The sequence below is a fragment of the Macrotis lagotis genome, chromosome 1 (assembly GCF_037893015.1).
Source record: "Macrotis lagotis isolate mMagLag1 chromosome 1, bilby.v1.9.chrom.fasta, whole genome shotgun sequence".
Taxonomy (NCBI): domain Eukaryota; kingdom Metazoa; phylum Chordata; class Mammalia; order Peramelemorphia; family Peramelidae; genus Macrotis; species Macrotis lagotis.
This window is the reverse complement of record NC_133658.1, coordinates 608,830,477-608,850,375: the sequence shown is the minus strand read 5'-3', so window position 1 is coordinate 608,850,375 and position 19,899 is coordinate 608,830,477. Positions and strand designations below refer to the sequence as shown.

At 36.4% G+C, this 19,899-nt stretch overlaps 1 protein-coding gene across 1 annotated transcript in view; it reads left to right on the top strand.

The window, feature by feature from the left end:
• LOC141507380 (zinc finger protein GLI2-like) overlaps positions 1-19,899 on the top strand; it is a 125,615-nt gene that overhangs the window by 96,282 nt on the left and 9,434 nt on the right. Inside the window, exons 7-9 of the mRNA XM_074214972.1 lie at positions 1,230-1,361; positions 8,599-8,748; positions 16,032-16,196. Of these exons, the coding sequence (XP_074071073.1) occupies positions 1,230-1,361; positions 8,599-8,748; positions 16,032-16,196 (447 nt within the window). The remainder of the gene's footprint in view (positions 1-1,229; positions 1,362-8,598; positions 8,749-16,031; positions 16,197-19,899) is intronic.

Below are 19,899 nucleotides of genomic sequence, written 5' to 3'. Positions count from 1 at the left end.
TGAATATTTACTTATCTGTAAATTGAAGGGGAATCTTGTAGTACCCTTCCATCTCTATGTTTGTGATTAATAACAGCACTTTTTAAGATTTGCTACTTATTTTACAAATACTATCTCTTTTGAGTTTTACAACAATCATGAGAGATAGGTGGTATTCTTATGCCCCATTTTATAAATGAAGAAACTGAGGCAGACAGAAGTGAAGTGATTTGCCTAGGGTTCACATGGCTAGTATCATGTCTTCCTGAGTCCAGACCCTGAGCTCTAGCCATTATAGCCACCTACTTACCTAGTCTAGGTTATGGACAGAAATCCAAGTGGACTTTAGTATTGTGATTACCAAAAGCATTTGAAGTTAATACAGAATCTTCAAAGGTTTTTTTCTTTGCCAGATGTATTAACTTAAAAATAATTGAAAAGAATTATAACATTGTATCTTCAATAATCACAGGGTAAAAACTGTTAGCTAATGGTAACTCTTGTTTTTGCTGCATTTAATTGAGCCTTTGCTGGAGCAGGCATCCAAATCCTCAAACTGGATTTTTTCAGACTGTTTTGGGACCCTCAGAATGATACATGTATATGTGGCATTTATATGCATCCAAATTGAGGGACAAGTATGACAAAGGGTTGTATAGGTATAGGTTATCTCATGCTTTGATGGAGGGTAGATTTATTACTTGGGAACTTTTAGAATGAGAACTTCCTCTTCCAATACAGTTTCAGTTTATAGCAACTTATAATCAGTAACTTATAGACTTAAATAACAAGTTCTTAACTTTTCTTTTTCCTTTTGGTTGTGGTCCCATTTGACAGTCTGGTAAAGAATACAGATCTCTACGCAGAATAATATTTTTGAATCTATAAGATTGCAAAGGAAACATTGTTCTGAAATGTAATTATGATTTTGAAAAAAGGAACAATTTCTTAGATCCTAGAGTTAGTTTAGTTTTCACTCTGGAGTGAAAATGAGAATAAGGTTCAGAGAGAGTGGAGAGGCTCTTCTATAGTTCAGTAACACCCTAGGGACACATTCATCCCCTACCCTTCCACCCACCCACCTTTACATACCACTTGGGAAGGTGGGGGGAGGGATCAAGTCAACACCTTCTTTTCCTGCTATAGACCAAGGATGACCAGCTAGTCATGATGAAGTCATCTCCACAAACATTATTCATGTCTCCAGGTGAAACAAGCTCACTTATGTGTTCTTTACCCTCCTCCCCCAGGAGCATCTGACAGACCTCAAAGAGGATTTGGATAAAGATGAATGCAAACAGGAGCCGGAGGTTATTTATGAGACCAACTGTCACTGGGAAGGCTGCGCCAAGGAATACGACACCCAGGAGCAACTTGTCCATGTAAGTGATGGCAAGGAGAGGCCCTTGGCATAAATCAGCAAGGCCACAACCGGCCAGTTCTTTGTCAGAAGGCTCCAGACAGCACCAGTCTGGGCCAGGGACTTCAAAATATGCAAAAAAGAATTATGTCATGGAGGCAATATGATATGGCAGGGATGAACTTGTCTGCAGAGGGGAGACATTGATATATTCATATTTCATAACTGTTAGCAACATTTTCAGTGACAGGCTGAGCCAGAAGAACTACCTTCATGTACCTGCATACACATGTAGCAATGCCTATATCCGAATAATTGGAACAGGGAGAGAAGCTTCCCTACCCCCAGGAAAGGACCTGCCTTTAGAGGATGACAAATTTGAGTCATTTGATACTACTTTCATAGAAGGCTGTAGGATGTAAGAAGTATTCAACACCTGGCCTCCTATTTGATTGTCCTACCTTCTCCACAGGAGGGCTGAGGTGGGTAGTTGGGCATCAGAACCCCTTAAGTGGCTTTCCCCTTCCTTGGTGGTTTTCCAGTCCAGTGAGTTACTGCAGAAATGGTATTCTTCTGAAGAGAAGTCCAACTGACACCATGTCTAGCATGACATCCCCCCTAACACTATTACCCCAATAAGTCTCTTGAATAGACATTCCTCTTGAAATGAAATTTATAATGATTATTAGGCTTGGTAGCTTTGAAGAACATCAGGCTAAAGTGACTCCCTTACTGAATGAAATGCTCACTCAGAAGTTTCCTGTTATCACTTAGAAGAAACTAGGCTGTTCTTCCCAGACCACTTCCAGAAGACCTAATTAACATTGTCTAAGCTCTAAGGTAAATTTAAAGCTGTTAGATAAAGAAAGTTAGCTAACTTTCCAGACTTTTCCTGAATTCATAGTTATTTATTATAGTTGTCTTTTTTCCTTTCCTTTCTTGTGAAAACTCTAGGCTTTTTTACTATTTCTTTATAAAGGCTTCATTTCCAATACCTTGCCCAAGAAAAGCAAAACATTTCTGTCCCTGGGAGGTATAGGAAAGGTTTACTACTTATGAATCCAACAACCATGAATTATATTTAATTATATCTAAAAATCACATATTTTGAGTTTATCCCACACTTTTGTAGAGTGGATTTCCTACCCATTGTATAAAGTAAGACCTTTTGTCAAAGGTTGTCTCCCATTTCCCCAGCTTTCAGTCTCCTCTTTCTAGAACTTGCTTGCCTTCTCTCTCTGTCTGGTTTTGAAGCCCAGAGATCCAGACTTAAAGTTCTCCTAAAAAGCATCATAGCTGACCACAGACTTTTTTGTGCTTAGTCAAAGAGTTATGTTTAGTTAGGAGAGACCCACTATCATTCCCAGATCAACCTAGCCACATCTGAAAAGGCTCTTCCCTAGAGAGTTGGCCATTAGCTAATGATTCTCTTGAACCATAGCAATCCCTACAGTATTGTCTCTTAAGGTGTGGAAGGGATGTCATATGCATTTGTTGGAGGAATGAAGAAATAAATAATCTTTTGAAATTATTAAAGTCAGTAGAAAAATCCAAGTAAGGGACAGACCCCCCACCCCCCAAGGAAATGATCCAGGAGGATGTGGGAAATAATTTGAGGTTTTAAAATATTTTCACTCTAAGTTTTTTTCTTCTAGTTCAATGTCATCCTACAAGGTACCTTTCAGAAGTGTTTCAGAAATGGGTCGATCTATGGGGAAAATAAAAAATAGACTTGGCTAATATTTCAGCAAATATGAAGTGAGCTCCTGCCCCATACAAGACAATATGTCAAGTACTGTGGGAAACTGAGAAGTAAAAAAATACTGTCTCTATCCTCAGAAAACTTAGAATGTGGTTGGAGAGGTAAGGCATCTGAGAAGGTGATTAACAATAAGAGAGTGTAGTATAAGCACACGAGTAGTATAAATAATTAGAAGAATAGAGAACACTATTAACTGGAGGAGTGGAAAAGAACTTTATGGAAAAGGTAAAATTTTTATCCAATTTTCAAGAATGGATTGATTTGGATAAACAGAGGAAGAGAGCAGAAGGTAATTCCATGTGATCAAATAGTCAAGATGAAATTATGAGAAATGCAACCTGAGTCTGCCTACAGGAAAGGGCTGACCCCAAAGGTTGCTTTCTTCTGCGTCAATCCTGATGTCTAGGCATATAGTAGGTGCCTAATAAGTATTTGTTGACATATTGATTAAAAATGAAATAATAGAAAGCCTTAGATATCAGAATTAGAGGGCTAGCTTCCCATAGAAGAAATTCTCCACCAGAGAGCCTCTAAATGGCAATGTAGAGGAAAAGGAAGGGAAAATCATCTTTCCTGATATTTGACAAGACCTCTAGAATTCCCTAGGGCTTCCTAATAGGCAGGCATTGCCCTTCCCATGATAACATGGTGGCCCATTTGCAAAGCTGAATTTTCCTTTGCTTCCAAAAATGGATGATGATTTAGCTCAGAGTGGAAACATGGTACACAGGCGTGGGCGCTGGGCAGATTATTAACAATTTGTTGCTAAGTAAACCAATAAGAAAAAAATATTTAAAGTTGTCAAGAAGCATTTTTATCATTTGAAAGGCTTTAAAAATGGAAAATGGGGCTAATATGATGAGATTATCTGCCATAGTTCAAAGTGTTGTAGATTTCACTTGCGATGGATGCCCATATTCATATTCATGAAGTTCAGTCCTATACCATAGAAAGCAAGGCTGCTTTTCATTGCTTTTTTTCCTCTTCACTGAGGCCATAATGCTTTTCAACGTCTGTGCTTTCAGTTGGGTAATAATGGAGCTCTGAGTGTGGGCAGGCCCTCCATTCATCCTCAGGGTTGCAAAGTTATAGAAGTTGTAGCAGGGGGAAGGGAGAAGGGAGAGGATGGAGGGCAGAAAGAGGAAAAAAAAGAAGGGAGAAAATGGGGGAGGGGATAAAAGACACAGAAGGAACTAAGAAAAGGGAGGCAGGAGAGAGAAGAATGGGGGGGGAAGAGAATTAACACACCAATAATTCAGTTTTTCTTGATTTCAAGCCAATATAATTAGATAATATATATATTATATATACATATATATAAAGCATTTTTAAACCTTAAAGCACTATAAACATGTTAACTATTCTCATTATTATCCAGACATTATCTAGTTGACAACTAAATCCATATCTTAGTTAAGAAATTTTTTAAATATGAATTTTTGATATCTTTTGTTTACAAATTGCCTAAATTTGCCACAAAGCCTTCTCCTTGTCATCACAAGCGAGCCATCTCATATAAAAATATTTTCTAAGAGAAAGAGGACAAAAAGAAACAAACAACAAAACAAATCAATACATCAAAAAAAAGTCTGACAATATTTGGGACAAAGCTTGTTCTTTGTACTTTTGCAACATTTATTTTTACTGTTTTTGATTATTGTTCTTTCAATTTATATTGTTTTAGTCCTTGTGTATGTTGCTTTCTTGGCACTACTTAAATTCCCTTGCATCAGTTCATGTCTCTCTTTGCTTTTTTTCTCTGTACTCATCATATTTGTTATTTCTTATAGAACAATAGGCCAACGTATTCACATACTTCAGTTTAGTCATTAATTTCCCAATGAATGTATATCTGCTTTGTTTCTAGCTTTTTGTTATCACAAAAAAATGCTGAAAAAAATATTTTTGTATATCCGGCCTTTCTTTTTACCAATAGTCTCTTTGGGTATATATCTAGCAGTGGAATCTCTGAGCCAAAGAATATTGGCATTTAATCACTTTATTTACATAATCTCAAATTGCTTTTTAGAATTATTATTATTTTTTGGTTTTTGCAAGGCAGTGGGGTTATAAGATTTGCCCAAGGTCACACAGCTAGGTAATTATTAAATGTCTGAGGTCGGATTTGAACTCAGGTCCTCCTGACTCCAGGGCCTGTGCTCTATCTACTGTACCACCTAGCTGTCCCTAGAATTCTAAAGAAATAAATTATTAATTCAAAATGACAAAGATGAAAAATTATTTATTTGGTAGAAAGATAAACTTTCAATGTAAAACTACTGATGACATATGTATATTTAAATCTGGGTGGTAATTAGAATAGGAAAAGGAATTTGAGGGTGGCAATGACATATCACCAAAGAAGAAAAATCAGTGAATGTTGCTGAAAGAGTTCAACGATGCCAACACACTTCTCTCTCTTCTTACAACTTCTCAGTTGTGTAATCTCATGGCAAAATTATTAAGATTGTCTTCAGTGTCCCAGACTCCCTCTTCAGCACTCTTACCCTTTCTGATAGTACCACCTCAAAGTAGTCCACCCAAACCTTCAGGCCCTTCCTCAAGCTTTCTTCTTCCTCTTCAACTATCCTTTCTTCTACTTGTTCTAATCAAAGGATTTGACAGACTCATCCACACTAACCATTTGTGGGCAATGGACCTCTCAGTGGGATTTATATTTGAACTGGAAACAAAAAATTAACTCTAGAAAGCAGAATTTCAAAAGATTAGAAAGAGTTCTTTTATGGGGACAGAACAACATGAACTAGGGCTTCCTAAAATTATATGAAGAAGGGAAAGAAACTGAAGAGGGAAGGAAGAGAAGGATCTTTAATAAAACTTTAATCTTTTATAGTGCTTTACTCTTTTCAGATAATTTTCACAGATCTCACCTCATTTGGTCTCCTTATGATCATTCTATATGAGAGATGAATCAGTTATTATTATTCCTATTGGACAGATAAGGAAATTGAGGTCCTTGAAAGTGAAGTGAATTTCTTAAGATCATCTATATAGTTATTTGTGTAGATAAAATTTCAACCTCTTTCCAATAACCTATTCTAACTCTACAAAAGGCAGACTTAACTTACCTCTACTCTTTAACTTGGATTGCGTTTAGATATATACAACTATCATCTCTTTTCTCAGCATGATGGCTATTCATTGGACATCTTTCTGTAGTCACTGGGAGGACACCCTTTAAATAAACAGATTAAAGGCAGAAGGGTTAACATATCATTAGTTTGCTTACATCCCTGCCATTGATGGACTTTAGCCACAACTGCAAATCACTCTTGAATATGTTATAAGAGCACATGCTGAATAACATGGCAGCCAAAAAGGGTGCAGGATCAAAGGATTTAGCATGTAGACTAGAAGATATTCAGGAAATTATCTACCCCTTTCATTTTACCAATGTTTAAATTCAGACTCCAAGAACTTAGGGGCAGTTGTTGGTACAGTGGATAAAGTGCTGGGCATGGAATCAGGAAGATGCATTGCAGCTTTGTGTGACCCTGGGCAACTCACTTAAACTGTTTACCTCAGTTTCCTCTTCTTTAAAATGAGCTAGAGAAGGAAAATGCAAACCACTTCAATATCTTTGCCAAGAAAATTCCGAATGGCATCAGCAAGAGTTGTACACAACTGAAAAAATCAATAAGAAAACAACAAATGAGATAATTTAAGTGAGTCACATGAAGAATGAAGATCAGAACTAGAATAAGAACCTAGATAATTCTATTTCCAGTCTGGTTTTCCTTTTGCCATAGAATGAAAAAAAGGAAGTAGAACAAAGGAACTTGGATAGATACTTATATGCTTAATGGTTTTCCTGTTGTGTATACTCTTGTCTAAGAAACAACTATTGAACCAAGGAATATTAGGATCTAGGTTCTTCTGGTACAACTTTTTCATTTTGTGAATGAGAGACTGATTCCCAGAGAATGAAGTGAATCTATTTGAAAAGGAATAAAAGACTTAAACAATGAGAGAAAGCTCTAACCAATGACATGTTATCAGCAAGTATAGGTCTTGGATGGTTTAATATTTCCTAACCTGTACCCCAGATTCTAAGTGGGAGAGAACTCCTTTTCCCCTATAAAGAAAAATATTGGCACAGGTTACTTGATAAGATAATTGCACAAATGGCACCATGCTCATCATAAACACTTAATAAATTAATTTGATATGTTTTGATATTTGTCCATGTGAATTACAGAATATCCAAGTTGAAGGGCTCCTTCCTAATTTCCTCAACAAATAATAATGTAGCCTTTTCTTAAATATCAACATTGATGGTGAACTCACTTCCTCCAGAAGAAGACCATACCATTCTGGGGTATCCTTTATTATTAGGACATTGTTTCATATCAAACCTGAATTTCTACCCATTGCTCTTTGTTCTACCCTTTAACACATAACAGCTGTTCTGTTAAAGATAGCCATCATTTCTCCATGCAATAAACATCCTCAGTTCTTTCAGTTCAACTTTGTGTGGCCTGGTCTCAAATGTTTGAACTAGCCTTGTCACCATCTCCTGAACTTGTACCAGTTTATCAATGCCTTTTCTAAATTTGGTACCTACTTTATATGTGGTCTCACCAAAGTAGAGGACACTTGTGAGAAATGATTATTTCTCTCATATTTAAGTTATTGTTTTATTAGGATCAAAGTTTTCCCTTTTTTACTTCCTCATCCAGAAACTAAACAGTGTGAGTAATCTTTCTAAAACATTCAATCCAGCCAGAATGACTAAGATCCAATCAAAGACAGTAAAAGAAATTCTAAGTTTGGGTGCATTCTTCCTCATGTTTACTCAGATTGATCTGAAATATATTGAATCTCCCTTTTGTCAGATAGATGATATGGAAATTGAAGTCTCTTTAACCAAGATTTTGGTGACCCTAAGTATATATCTGTAGATGCTCACTGTAATATAACGCATTGTAATACTCATTTTTTCATTAATAGTTAACCAGAGTTGATTGCCAATCTAAGGAACACTTGTCTTTGAAGAGCATATAAACGGTGAACCCACCACTATGAGGGATCTTTGTGCTAAAAGAAATGGCCAAATAACCATCCTTTTTAAATAAACATACTGGCATTATTAATAAAATCATTAAATTAGCCCAAAATTATTTCTCTAAAATCTTTTTAAATGCCCCACGATGGAATTGCTATCTCCCATTTTTGGTTTGTTTTGGTTTTTGGAATGTTGCTCATAATTGTTTAAAGTTTGTACTACTGTTCCTCTTTTAACTATAATGTTGATTCATCTTGAGTTTATAGTTCATCAAAATATCCAGGTCTTTTCTACATTAACTGATGCATTTAATGAGTACAACTAATGAGTTGTTTTAAACACAAGTGTAGGACATGAAATATATCCCTATTAAAATGTCATCATATTATTCAACCCATCATTCTAACTTGTAAAAAAAATTTGGTTGGACTAGATTTGAGTCATCCTAATCATCTTTCTTATTTCTTGCAGCACATTAATAATGACCACATTCATGGGGAGAAGAAGGAGTTTGTCTGCCGTTGGCAAGACTGTACCCGGGAGCAGAAGCCATTCAAGGCTCAGTACATGCTAGTGGTACACATGCGTAGGCACACTGGTGAGAAGCCACACAAATGCACGGTAAGAAAATTGATGGACTTAGTAGGCAGATTTTGCCTTTTGCTGTCATACAGTGAAACGAAGTTATTTTAAACTATTTAGGCTTTTTATCTCACTTGAATATTTTTAAACACTTAATTATGTAGGTAAAATGTTTTGAGTTTCTAAGAAAATGGAACTAATTAGAAATTAATAATGCTTCTATATTTTGAAAAAGATCTCTCTTTTTTAGATTTGTTTTCTTAGAAATCCTTGAAGTTTCCTTGATTATCCCTTCTTATTGCCACCTGAGTCATTTCTGTTAATTTCGACCTGCTGCTGTTCCAATCATCCCCTTTTTCTCCTGTTCAACAATCCATGAACCCAATGAACCTATTACTCAACCTAATCTCTTAAGGATATCTAATGGACTGTGTATCAGTGCAATAAATATATGGGGAAATGGAGCACATTTGCCAGTGATTTTATAGCAACCTTCCCATAACCCATGACAGTGAAACCATCATATTTAGGTCCATCATATTGCTTCCCTTTTCAATGAGTGGGAAAGGGGTGAGAGGGAAGGAAAGAATTTGGAACTTAGATTTTTTTAAATTAATGTTAAAAACATTTAGGCTCTAAACTTTTTAGTCTCTAGTGTGTTACATACATGAGGAATTAGAAAGGGACATACAAGGACATTTCAAGAAATATGCTATGAATGCAACACAGATTTGGAAACATTGAAAGAACAATTTGCAAGTTATCTCAAGAAAGGAAAATACCTAATTAAAAAAAAGAATCATAGATGGCATTTTAAAAGGGAAGCACAATTGAGATGATATTACTTGCTGTAAAATGAGTACTCAGAAATATTGAGTGCTCTGCTTTTATCAGCTACTGATCAAGGTATTGATATATCTATAAGACAATAATCTGCACATTTAGGAAGGAAGGAAAAACAGACTTATCAAGTTCCTATTATGTGAATATTATTTAACACTTTGCAAATATCTCATTTAAGTTTCACAACAATCTTGAGAAGTAGGTGCCATTATTATACCATTTTATAATTTCTGTGTAGGTGGTGAGTCTATAAAATCATACCATTTTATAATTGAGGAAACTGAGGCAGACAGAGGTTAAATGATTTGTCCAAGGTTACACAGCTCCTAAGTACCTGAGGTTGCACCTGACTTCAGGACAAGTGTCCCAAACACTGTACCACCTACCTGCTTAGTACTTGATGAAAATAAAAGAAAATAGGGCAGCAAGATAACACAGTAAGTAGATAAAGCACTGGCCCTAGAGTCAGGATCCAACCTCAGATACTTGATATTTATTAGCTGTGTGACCTTGGGCAAGTCAAATCCAGCAAATCACATTTTTCAATTGAATAAAAATTTACAGTTGATTGAAAGATGTAGAAAATATGAGATTTAACTGTGTTTATTGTTTGTTGGTTGTGGGGGGAGCATGAGAGAGGCATTTCACCCTTTAGAGAAAAATATAATTTTAAAAATTCTCCAATATTCTATATCCAATGCATATATTAAAGGTTATTTTAGAATCCCCAATAGCTGCTAAAAAAGAATTGACTATTTTAAGTGATCCTCTGGTTATCAGTATCAAGTGAGGCATAGAACAGGAAGACCTATTCTTTCCAAAACTGGTTACTGATACCTTGGAGGATGTCTAGCAAATACAAATGGGAAGGAGGATTTCCCAAAGATTATGAAATACCCCAGATTTTCTTATTTGCAAATGACATTGTACTGATTCCATCAAGTCCTAGAATACAATAGGACCTCTTTAATGAGATCAGTGTCCACTCTGGGATTAGACTCACCACCTACACAGAAAAAAAATAAATGGATGAAAAAAATACACACACACACACACACACACACACACACACACACACACACATTGCAGAGGGGAAGTCTCAGTACATGTATCTTGTACAGTCATGCGAGCTGAGCACAGAATTGAGTAGGAGCATGAAAGCAGATTGCATTTCGGCTAAGAAACTGTGCTGTATTCCCAATAATCCCAGGCTGTCATCTAACACAAAACTCCATCATTTAATGATGGTATAGCTAATAAAAAAAAAAGGAAAGAAAAGATGAGGTGATGACTGGTTATTTGATGCCATCATCAACTTCTTGTGGGATTGGCCTGAACATGCTACTTTATAAGAGAATTTCACACTATCTTATAGAAAAACATAGTTCAAGCAAATGAAAATATATTCCCAAGTACTAATTCTCTGCCCAAAAGTATTTGGAAACATCATACTTTAGATAAGTAGATAATTAATGAAACTAGTGATGCATAAGAAAGTCTTTGTTCCAGGTAATGATCCTGGAATGGGGGTGGGTGGGGAAGGATATCATTACTGCTTCTTCTCCATAATATCGCCCAACCCCACATCTCACCTCATGTTTTCATTAGTCTACTTCTATCTTGCAGCACAACCATCTTCCCAACATTCTCTCAGAAGGCTTGAATTATCCCAAAGTTCCCTCCCATCTGGTCATGAAGAGGGCTGGAATGTCCCTTCTTGTAGCCCAGTTATATCTTGCCCCAGAAGTTCTTTCCCCTTCATTATTTTTGCTCTAAGGGAAAGGGGAGGGGAAAATCCCTAATAAGGGCTCAGTGAGCAGCCTTTCATCTCTCAAAGAGGCAGAATGTGAACATCAACAAAAGCAAAGCTTCTGTGTGAAAGACTCTTAGTCTGATTCTTACCTTCTCCTCAAACATTACTGGTAACCTGTAGAGCCCCTAAGACATCTCCCTGCAGATAGAGATGAAGTCAAGCAAGCTTGTTAGTTCAACCCAGGCACCTTTCTTCACTCTGGGCTCCTTTCTCATGTTTCCCTGCTGTGAGTTTGTTCACCCCCCCCCAATATCCTCCTGTTCCTCCAGCTGTCCAGAGAGATCACCCCTCTCCTTCCCCAATAGCTGCCAAAGGCCTGCCTCTCTTGGGACTGACTTGTGTTCCAAATTGACTTTTCCTTTTTCCTCTGTCAAAGATTTCCATTTGCTCAGGACTGTGATCTCCTATCACTGGGAAAAATATTCATACTAAGGTTTAATGAGTGTGAACTTGTGAACTTAAGAGTTCACACTCTAAAAATGGTTATATTTCAAATTTATTATTTAGTTATTTTTAACATTCTTTACTTTTTAAAATTTGAGTTCCAAGTTCTCCCTCTTTCTCCCCTAATCATCCACTAAGAAGGTATGTAATATGATATCAATTATACATGTGAAATCATGTAAAACATATTCCCAATACTATTAGCCATATTTCTAAATAAATGCAGGAAAAGGACAGTGAGAAAATTATTTTTATTAATAATATTTTTCTGAATTACATGTCAAGACAATTTTTAGCATTCATTTAAGGTTTTGTATTCCAAATTTTTCTCCTTCCCTCCCTTCCCATCCTCCCCTATTCCTAAAATGGTAGGCAATTTGATCTAGGTTATGCATATCCTACCATGTAAAACACATTTCCATATTAGTCACAGTTGTGAAGGAAGAAACAGATCAAAAGGAGAAAAAACTGTGAAAGAGAAAAAAGTAAGTGAAAAAAGTTTGTTTCCATCTGCATTCAGAATCCATCAGTTTCTATTATCTGGTTGTGGATAGCATTTTCCTTCGAGAGTCCTTTGTATTTTCTTGGATCATTGGATTGCTGAGAAGAACTGAGTTATTCATAGCTGATCATAATACAAGGTTCCTGATATATAATATTTTCCTGGTTCTGATCATTTCAAAGTGACAAAATTATATTCAATTTGTACTCTGTTCATCAGTTTTCTCTCTGGAGGTGCTAGCACTCTTTTTTTTTTATCATGAGTCATCTGGAATCATCTCAGATCATTATATAGAGCAGAGTAGCCAAGTCCTTCATAGTTGGTCATCATTACAACATTGCTATTATTATGCACAGTGAAAATGATTATATTTTAAAAGAGGATACCCTAAGACTTTAGCTGATGTTATTGTTTTATTTTATAGATACCTTTTGTTTTTATATCACTTTCATTTACAACCATCCTTCCTCCCTCCTTTATCCAGTGAGCTGTTTAAAAGAAAGAGAAAAAAATACTTCAGTAAAATTAACCAACACATCAGCCTTGCCTGATATCTTGTATTCCACACTCATAATCCCTGACTCTGCAGAGAAGGTAGGAAAGTTAGGCATCTAGACATTTAATAAGGAAGAAACATTTAATTTTGAAACTTCAAGTAGACGAGAGGAATCTGTTGAAGAATGGGCTCCCAGAACCTTAAAATATCATCACAGTTGTTAATTATTCTGTCTATAGGCAAGGATATCTTACTGTCAGATACTGACATAGAACAGACTCTATTGTAAATCGGGGGATTCTCAATTTTTTCATCTCAATACCTTTTGGCATCTAGTTAACCTTCCTATGCCCCCCATTAAATAAGAAAGGAAATAAATGTTAAGAGTTTACTGTGCAAATACTCGTAAAAAAGAAAATAAAAATAATTTCATCAAGATACTATAATTATTTATGAAATGTTTTCCCTATCCCATTGAGAAACTTCTCATAACACCTCTCCCAGGGGTGTACATATAATATGCTGAATAATGCTTTTTTAATTTAATAAAAATAACTACAATCCTGGAAGATAGGTGCTATCATCATCCCCATTTTATAGTTGAGGAAACCAAGGCAAATAGAAGTTAAGTGTCTTGCCCAGGATCACACAGGTAAAAAGCATGTGAAACTAGATTTAAACTCAGTTCTTCCTGACTCCCATTTTTACCTTGAGTCCTAAGGTTGAGAAATCTATGATTGAAGACAATTCTTCTAAAGTTTCTTGCATTAAAATTCTATAAGCGTGTGTGTGTGTGTGTGTGTGTGTGTGTGTGTGTGTGTGTGTAGAAAGAAAGATTAATTGATTTAGGCTATTGGTGGGCCTATTATGTGAGAGGAAAATAACTAAAAATTTAAAATCCAAACCTAATAGATAGACAAAATTGGGAGGATAGAGGAAAAACTTTATTTACATTGCCACATTAATTAGCTTTATAAAAAAAAAGATTAACTATACAATTTTTTTCAAGTGGTAGCTCCCTGGTGTATTTTAGATAAAATATGTTTATATGTTATTCCCCTTCTAGAAAAAGGAAAAGGATTCTATCTTGTCTAAAGTTCATATCTGACCTCTGAAACAAGCTGAATGATGTATATACCATAAGTAATGTATATATAGATATATGTTAAATAGATATCATTTATATACATATATGTTGAATGAATATATTGTTGAATATATAAACAGCAAGTCTCTTGGACAGATAAAGTGAGGCAAATATATGCACAAAGTTAGGCAAATATATAAAGTGAGTAAATAAATATATAGATAAGAAATTGAATTTTTCCTCTCCTAAGAAAGAATATCAGGCAGTGGGATAAATGCTCAGAAATTTTAGAATTCTCTTTTAGGGAGATATTTGAAAAGAAGAGTGATTCTTCTGTTTCATACATATATAAATTTTTTTGTTTGTATTGTTTCCTCCCTTTTGAACATAAGCTCTGAAAGTGCTTTATTAATTTGTCCTTGTCTCTCCAGTGTCTAGCACAGAGACTGACACATAGTAGTTACTCACTAAATATTTGTTTAATGAATAAATAAATGAATGAATCTGAAGCATCTCAATGTCGACAGTCTATAGAACAGAAAACTTAACAGGAGTCATTTTAACTGTCTTGAAATTTTTGAAAAGGGAATTAAATTTGTTCTATTTGTCCCTAGTAAAAGTTACTGGGTTGGGAGGTGACAATTTTGGTTCTCTAGGAAGAGTATATTCCAAATATTAGAGTTGTCTGAGAGTGAACCAAATTGCCTGATAAATTGGGAACTCGCCATCTCTAGAGATCTTTAAGCCAAGGCTGTTTCAAATGTTGTGAATTGATGCTCCATAATAAGGAGGACTGGATGATCTCCGGGGGGGGGGGGGGGGGGTCCCAGACAACTAGATTCTATAGTTTTTCACCAATTTAGGAGACTCTGCCATCTGCATAGACTGTAACCCAGATTGTTCTCATTCTGGGGAATCAGTTTTTTAAAAAAAAGAAAGGTTGTATTAAGTTCCTACTCTGTGACAACATAGTGCTAAGCACTATGGAAAGAAATAAGACAATCTATGAATCATTTTATTTCTGAGGAAAAGGCAGAAAGTTAAAAGAACCCAGTTTCTAGTCTTACCTTTGCTGTGTGACTTTGGTCAAAATTCCACAAATATTTTCCCAGCATCTGCTAAGTGTGAGGTGCTAGGTATGGAAAATGGGGAAGGGAGTGGAAAAAAGAGCTTTCTAACTCTCAGAGCCTCAGTTTTTTTTTTCCTGTAAAATGTTCTCCTAAAATAACAGATTTGAACCAAATGGCCATTGAGGTCCCTTGAATCTTTAAATCCCATAATCATAAAATTACTAACTCAGATCTGCTCACTTCTTCCATCCTATTCAGTTCTCAGGATACACAGTTTTCTCTCCCCTGCACTCTTCTAAGTCCATGGAATTCACCATCTTCAATTTAAGTATTCTTTTAACCAACTGCAAGATGAAATGGACCCCAGGGTTGGAATTGCTTCATAATCAGAGAAACTTAAGTACTGCGTATGGTCTTAATAGCCAGAGGAAATTAGCAAAAATAGCAGATAGGAAAGCCAATAGATAGTTTATCAGGCTATACCTATGTGCAAAGTTAGGTGTTATAGGAGACACAGGATATAGCAGAAGCTAAGTTTCTGTCTAAGGTCCCCTCTCATCTCTGTGACTACAAGATAAGCACACATATCTGCATTCAAACAACTTAAAGCCTAAGTGGAAAAAATAAGACTAAAATGCACAACATGAAGGTTTAATGATCAAATGAACTCTAAAGATGTTATTGACATTCATAAAAGAAAGATAGATCATGGATAGGCTTGGTTATCAGGGAAGGAAGGCAATGTGGAGGATGAGGGGGAATTTGTCTTAAGACTTAGAAGCCATTCAATGTATCTTTTAAAAAAAGTTAGAGAAAGGAGTAGGGAAAATTTTTTGTTAGAATCCTCTAATATTAGTGCTGTAAGATTCCTTACAGAAAAAGCAGACTAAATAAATCCCCTGAGAAGTAAACTAAAGTCCAAAGTCTAAACTAAAACTCAATACTTCTGACGTCTTCTACTGCAACATACTACCTCTCCTTAAAGAGGACCCCTCCTTGTAGACTTGGCTTCATTTTCTGGGTTTATTGATTTCATCATGCATTCATTTCTTTCTTTTTGATTTCAGTTTGAAGGATGCTCAAAAGCCTATTCCCGACTGGAGAACCTAAAGACACATCTGAGGTCCCACACAGGCGAGAAACCTTATGTGTGTGAGCATGAGGGATGCAACAAAGCTTTCTCTAATGCTTCTGACCGGGCCAAGCACCAGAACCGAACTCATTCCAATGAGGTACCTCTCTTAGGCTCAGATTTTGGAAGGTATCGAGGAAGGTGGGTAGTCAGAATAGGAAAAACACCTAAAGGCAGCTTCTCCAAATGGACTCCTGAGATTTCTGTAGCTAAGAGCTTTTAACTCCACTGTCTGATCCTGACAAGAGGGATAGGGTAGTCAGAAGAAACCCAGACTAATGAGGTGAAGTGCTATGGACATCATGGAAAAAATACTTTGCTTAGAGTCCCTAGACTTCAGATTATGACCAGCCTATTGCTACTGACTTCCTAAATGACCTTAGTTACTTAAACTCCTCGTCATCTTCATGCTCATCATCATCATCATCACTCTCAATTTCCTCATCTGTGAAATGGAGCTCACAGAATCTGCCCCACAAGGTCAGGATAAAGACAAAGATTACTAAGCACTCTTCAGATGTATTCTATTACAATGAATACCACCAGCTTATCCAGCAAAGGTGTGAAATAAATTTTTTACATCATAAGAAAATGACTGTCATAATGATTTAACTTTGCTTGGGAGTAGGCAATCTGAACTTCCCAGTGAGATCTCTCTGCACCTGGTAGTGATGCTTTACAAAAGAAAATCATGCCTTGGCCTTTTGATGTAAATTGATGAAGCACTATACATGCTTTGTTAACTCCAGTTAATTTAAGCCCACTACCAGTACTTAGGGAATCCAGAAAATTGGCTTTATTATAATACATGTGATGGTCTGCTGCAACAAGCGAATACCTGTGGATTGAATTTATATTGCCATTAGTCTAACAGACTAAAGAAAATAAAATCTCCTAGCATTTAATAATGTTTTTGACCACTTAAAGAATTTGATATGACTATTCATCATTCTAGAAAAAAACTTAAAACTTTAACAATTAAAATTCATCTGAATGTGGAGTCACATAGCTATGTTTGTGTATTCCAATGATTTCCTTGAATAGAAATTGCAAGCCCAATAAAATCTTAGAAGCCAGTAAATCAACAGACATTTATTAAGTGCCTACTATGTGCTGAGTAACATTCTGCTTAGTCCTAGGGATACAATACAAAGATGGTAGATTCAAAGAGATGGCCATGTAGCATTAATATGATTGTTTTCTCTTAGATCTTTACTCTAAAGGATTGTGTTACTGAGTTCAACCTGGGTGCTTCATGTTTTAGATCTAAAGTCTTCAATCTGTTGTTTGTGAACATGTCAAGACACTTAGGTCATTGCACGAATTAGCCCCAGCAGCACAAGTGAAAGCCTTACTACGAAGAGCCAGAGCTTTAGCAGGAATTAGAAATCAGAGGAGTGTTTGGTTCTAGAAATGTTTCTTGCTTGTCAAAGAATCCCAGGTCACCATTTTCCCCCTTGGATTATTTTAATGACTCCCCTAAGCAGTTCTGATTTACTCATTACCTGGATTTTGGATTTAATGAAAGGATCTGGCACAAGCAATGGAATTTCTCAGTTAACTATCCCCCCTAACCACCCCCACCTCCCTCACTCCCCACCCCCACACATCATAAATACCAACATGAGTTATCACCTTCTTGGGGACCAACTGTAGTAAGAAATAGCTCTTGACATTTACCATGCCCCAGACACCTCTTTCTCTCTGGGTCATACCAAATAAGAACCCCTACTCTTGCTTACATGTATTACTAACTTACAACCTGCATTTTCTAAGCTTATTTCCAACTGGTTTTCTCCATTAACCATCCACTCCAGCCATGCTAAATCTCATAAATGACAGAGTATCTGCCAAGATTCTGGAGCAGAAAGAGCATAAAATGTTCCTGGTTTCCAATCATGCCATGTATATTCCCACATCTGCTTTTTTTATTATGCCCTTCTCTATCCCTAGATTGCTCCTCCCCCCCCCCCTTACTTTCTACTGAACTAAATGCTACCTATTCTGCAAGACCTGCCCCTGTGTTCAGGAAGCTCTAGAGGCTGTGTTTGGAGAAAGTAATGAGGGGGAAAACAACTGATAAAATTTTGTAAAACTTATTATGACCATAAAAAGGTCATTCCCCCCCCCACCCCCAAGGAAATGAATGAAGAATTCATTCAATTCAGCAAAAATTAAGTGTCCACTATGTGCAGAGTGTACTTCAGTGAATCTTTGTGGCTAGCCTCAGAGTTAAGATCTAGATTCAAGACCTCCCTATGACACTTACTGATTGTGGAACCCTGAACAAGTTACTTACTCTCCCAATTGCCTCCAGAAAACTCTTTAAAATTCTAAGTTGCCAAGAAGGTACTAAACTACCTTAGTACAGGGGAATTCCTCACTGGGGATTCTCTAATAGGAAATCAGATGAGAGTGAAAAAATAATCCTAGTTCTGTGATGGAAATCTTAAGATAAAAATGAAACAGTTTCTTCCATCAAGGAATACCTGAAACCTGAGACAAAAAACTTAAGAAGCTAGATGACCCTGTGGAGAGAGCAGGCACACTGACCCTGGAGTCAAGAAGACCCGAGTTCAAATGTGGCCTCAGACACTTAAAACTTACTGAGTGACCCTGGGCAAGTCATTTAGCCCCAGTTGCCTCATATCCAAGGCTATCCCCCTTTATCCTGATCTATATCTGGCTACTAGTCCCAGAGAGCTCCAGAAAAGAATGTGAGGCACAGTTATCGCCCTCACTCAAAACCAGTTTAAGTCCTTGTCATGGCATCACCTCCCTGGTATCATGGTCCTATTCAAGAACAAAGGTCAAATAGCTACAACATGCTTGTCCATTCAGCAGACCTTGAGTTACTTTTATATCATATTCAGCGATCCTCCCAGGACATCCTGCTATCTCTTGTCACTGTCAAGTTGTCCACCTTCTGCCTTCTATCTCTTGAAATTAAAACATGCTTCCCGGATGACCCTGCTCCTAGAGTGTCATCTTCCCCTATTAGAATTTAAGTTCCTTAACCACAAAGACAGTCTCTTATTTCAATATGGGTTTGCTAGCACTTTACACAGTGCCTAATACAGAGAAAGCACTTAATACCTTGCCATTTGTTCATTCAGAGAGCTTACATTCTATTTTGAAAATTTAATATGTTAGCACTAGGACAATGACACCAATTCAAATAGACATGAATATTGACTTAGAATATTAAAAATTAATATTATCTAGGTTGTATTATATTTTTATTTATTTTTGTTTAGCATTTTCCAGTTCATCTTAGTCTGATTCAGGCCACATTCCAGAGTATGGTAACCTGTGTTCATGAGTTGGACACATTTGCCCAAAACAATCTTCAGCTGATAGAATTTGTTAAGTGAACAATTGGTGAGTTTCAGCTTTGTCTACCACAAATCAAATATACCATTATTCCTAAAAACTGTTAAATCATCAGATATCATGAAATATTTGAATAAATTTATTTTCCCAAATGCATGCAGAGAATATGCAATGTTCATTTTTGTAAGGTTTTGAATTCCACCTTTTTCTTCCTCCTTCCCTCCTCCCCTTGACAGCAAATAATCTAATGTAGATTATACATATATAACTATGTGAGACATATTTCCATACTGATGTTTTGTCCTTCGATCTCAAAGAAGACTATGACATATGATGCCATGACAAGTACAATAGATTGGATTTGAGTGAGGGGGTGCTGTGCTATGTCACCAGCCTCATTTTCTCCTCCAGAACTACTGGGTCCAGTGGCCAGATATAAATCAGGACAACTGGAGATGGCCCTGGATGAG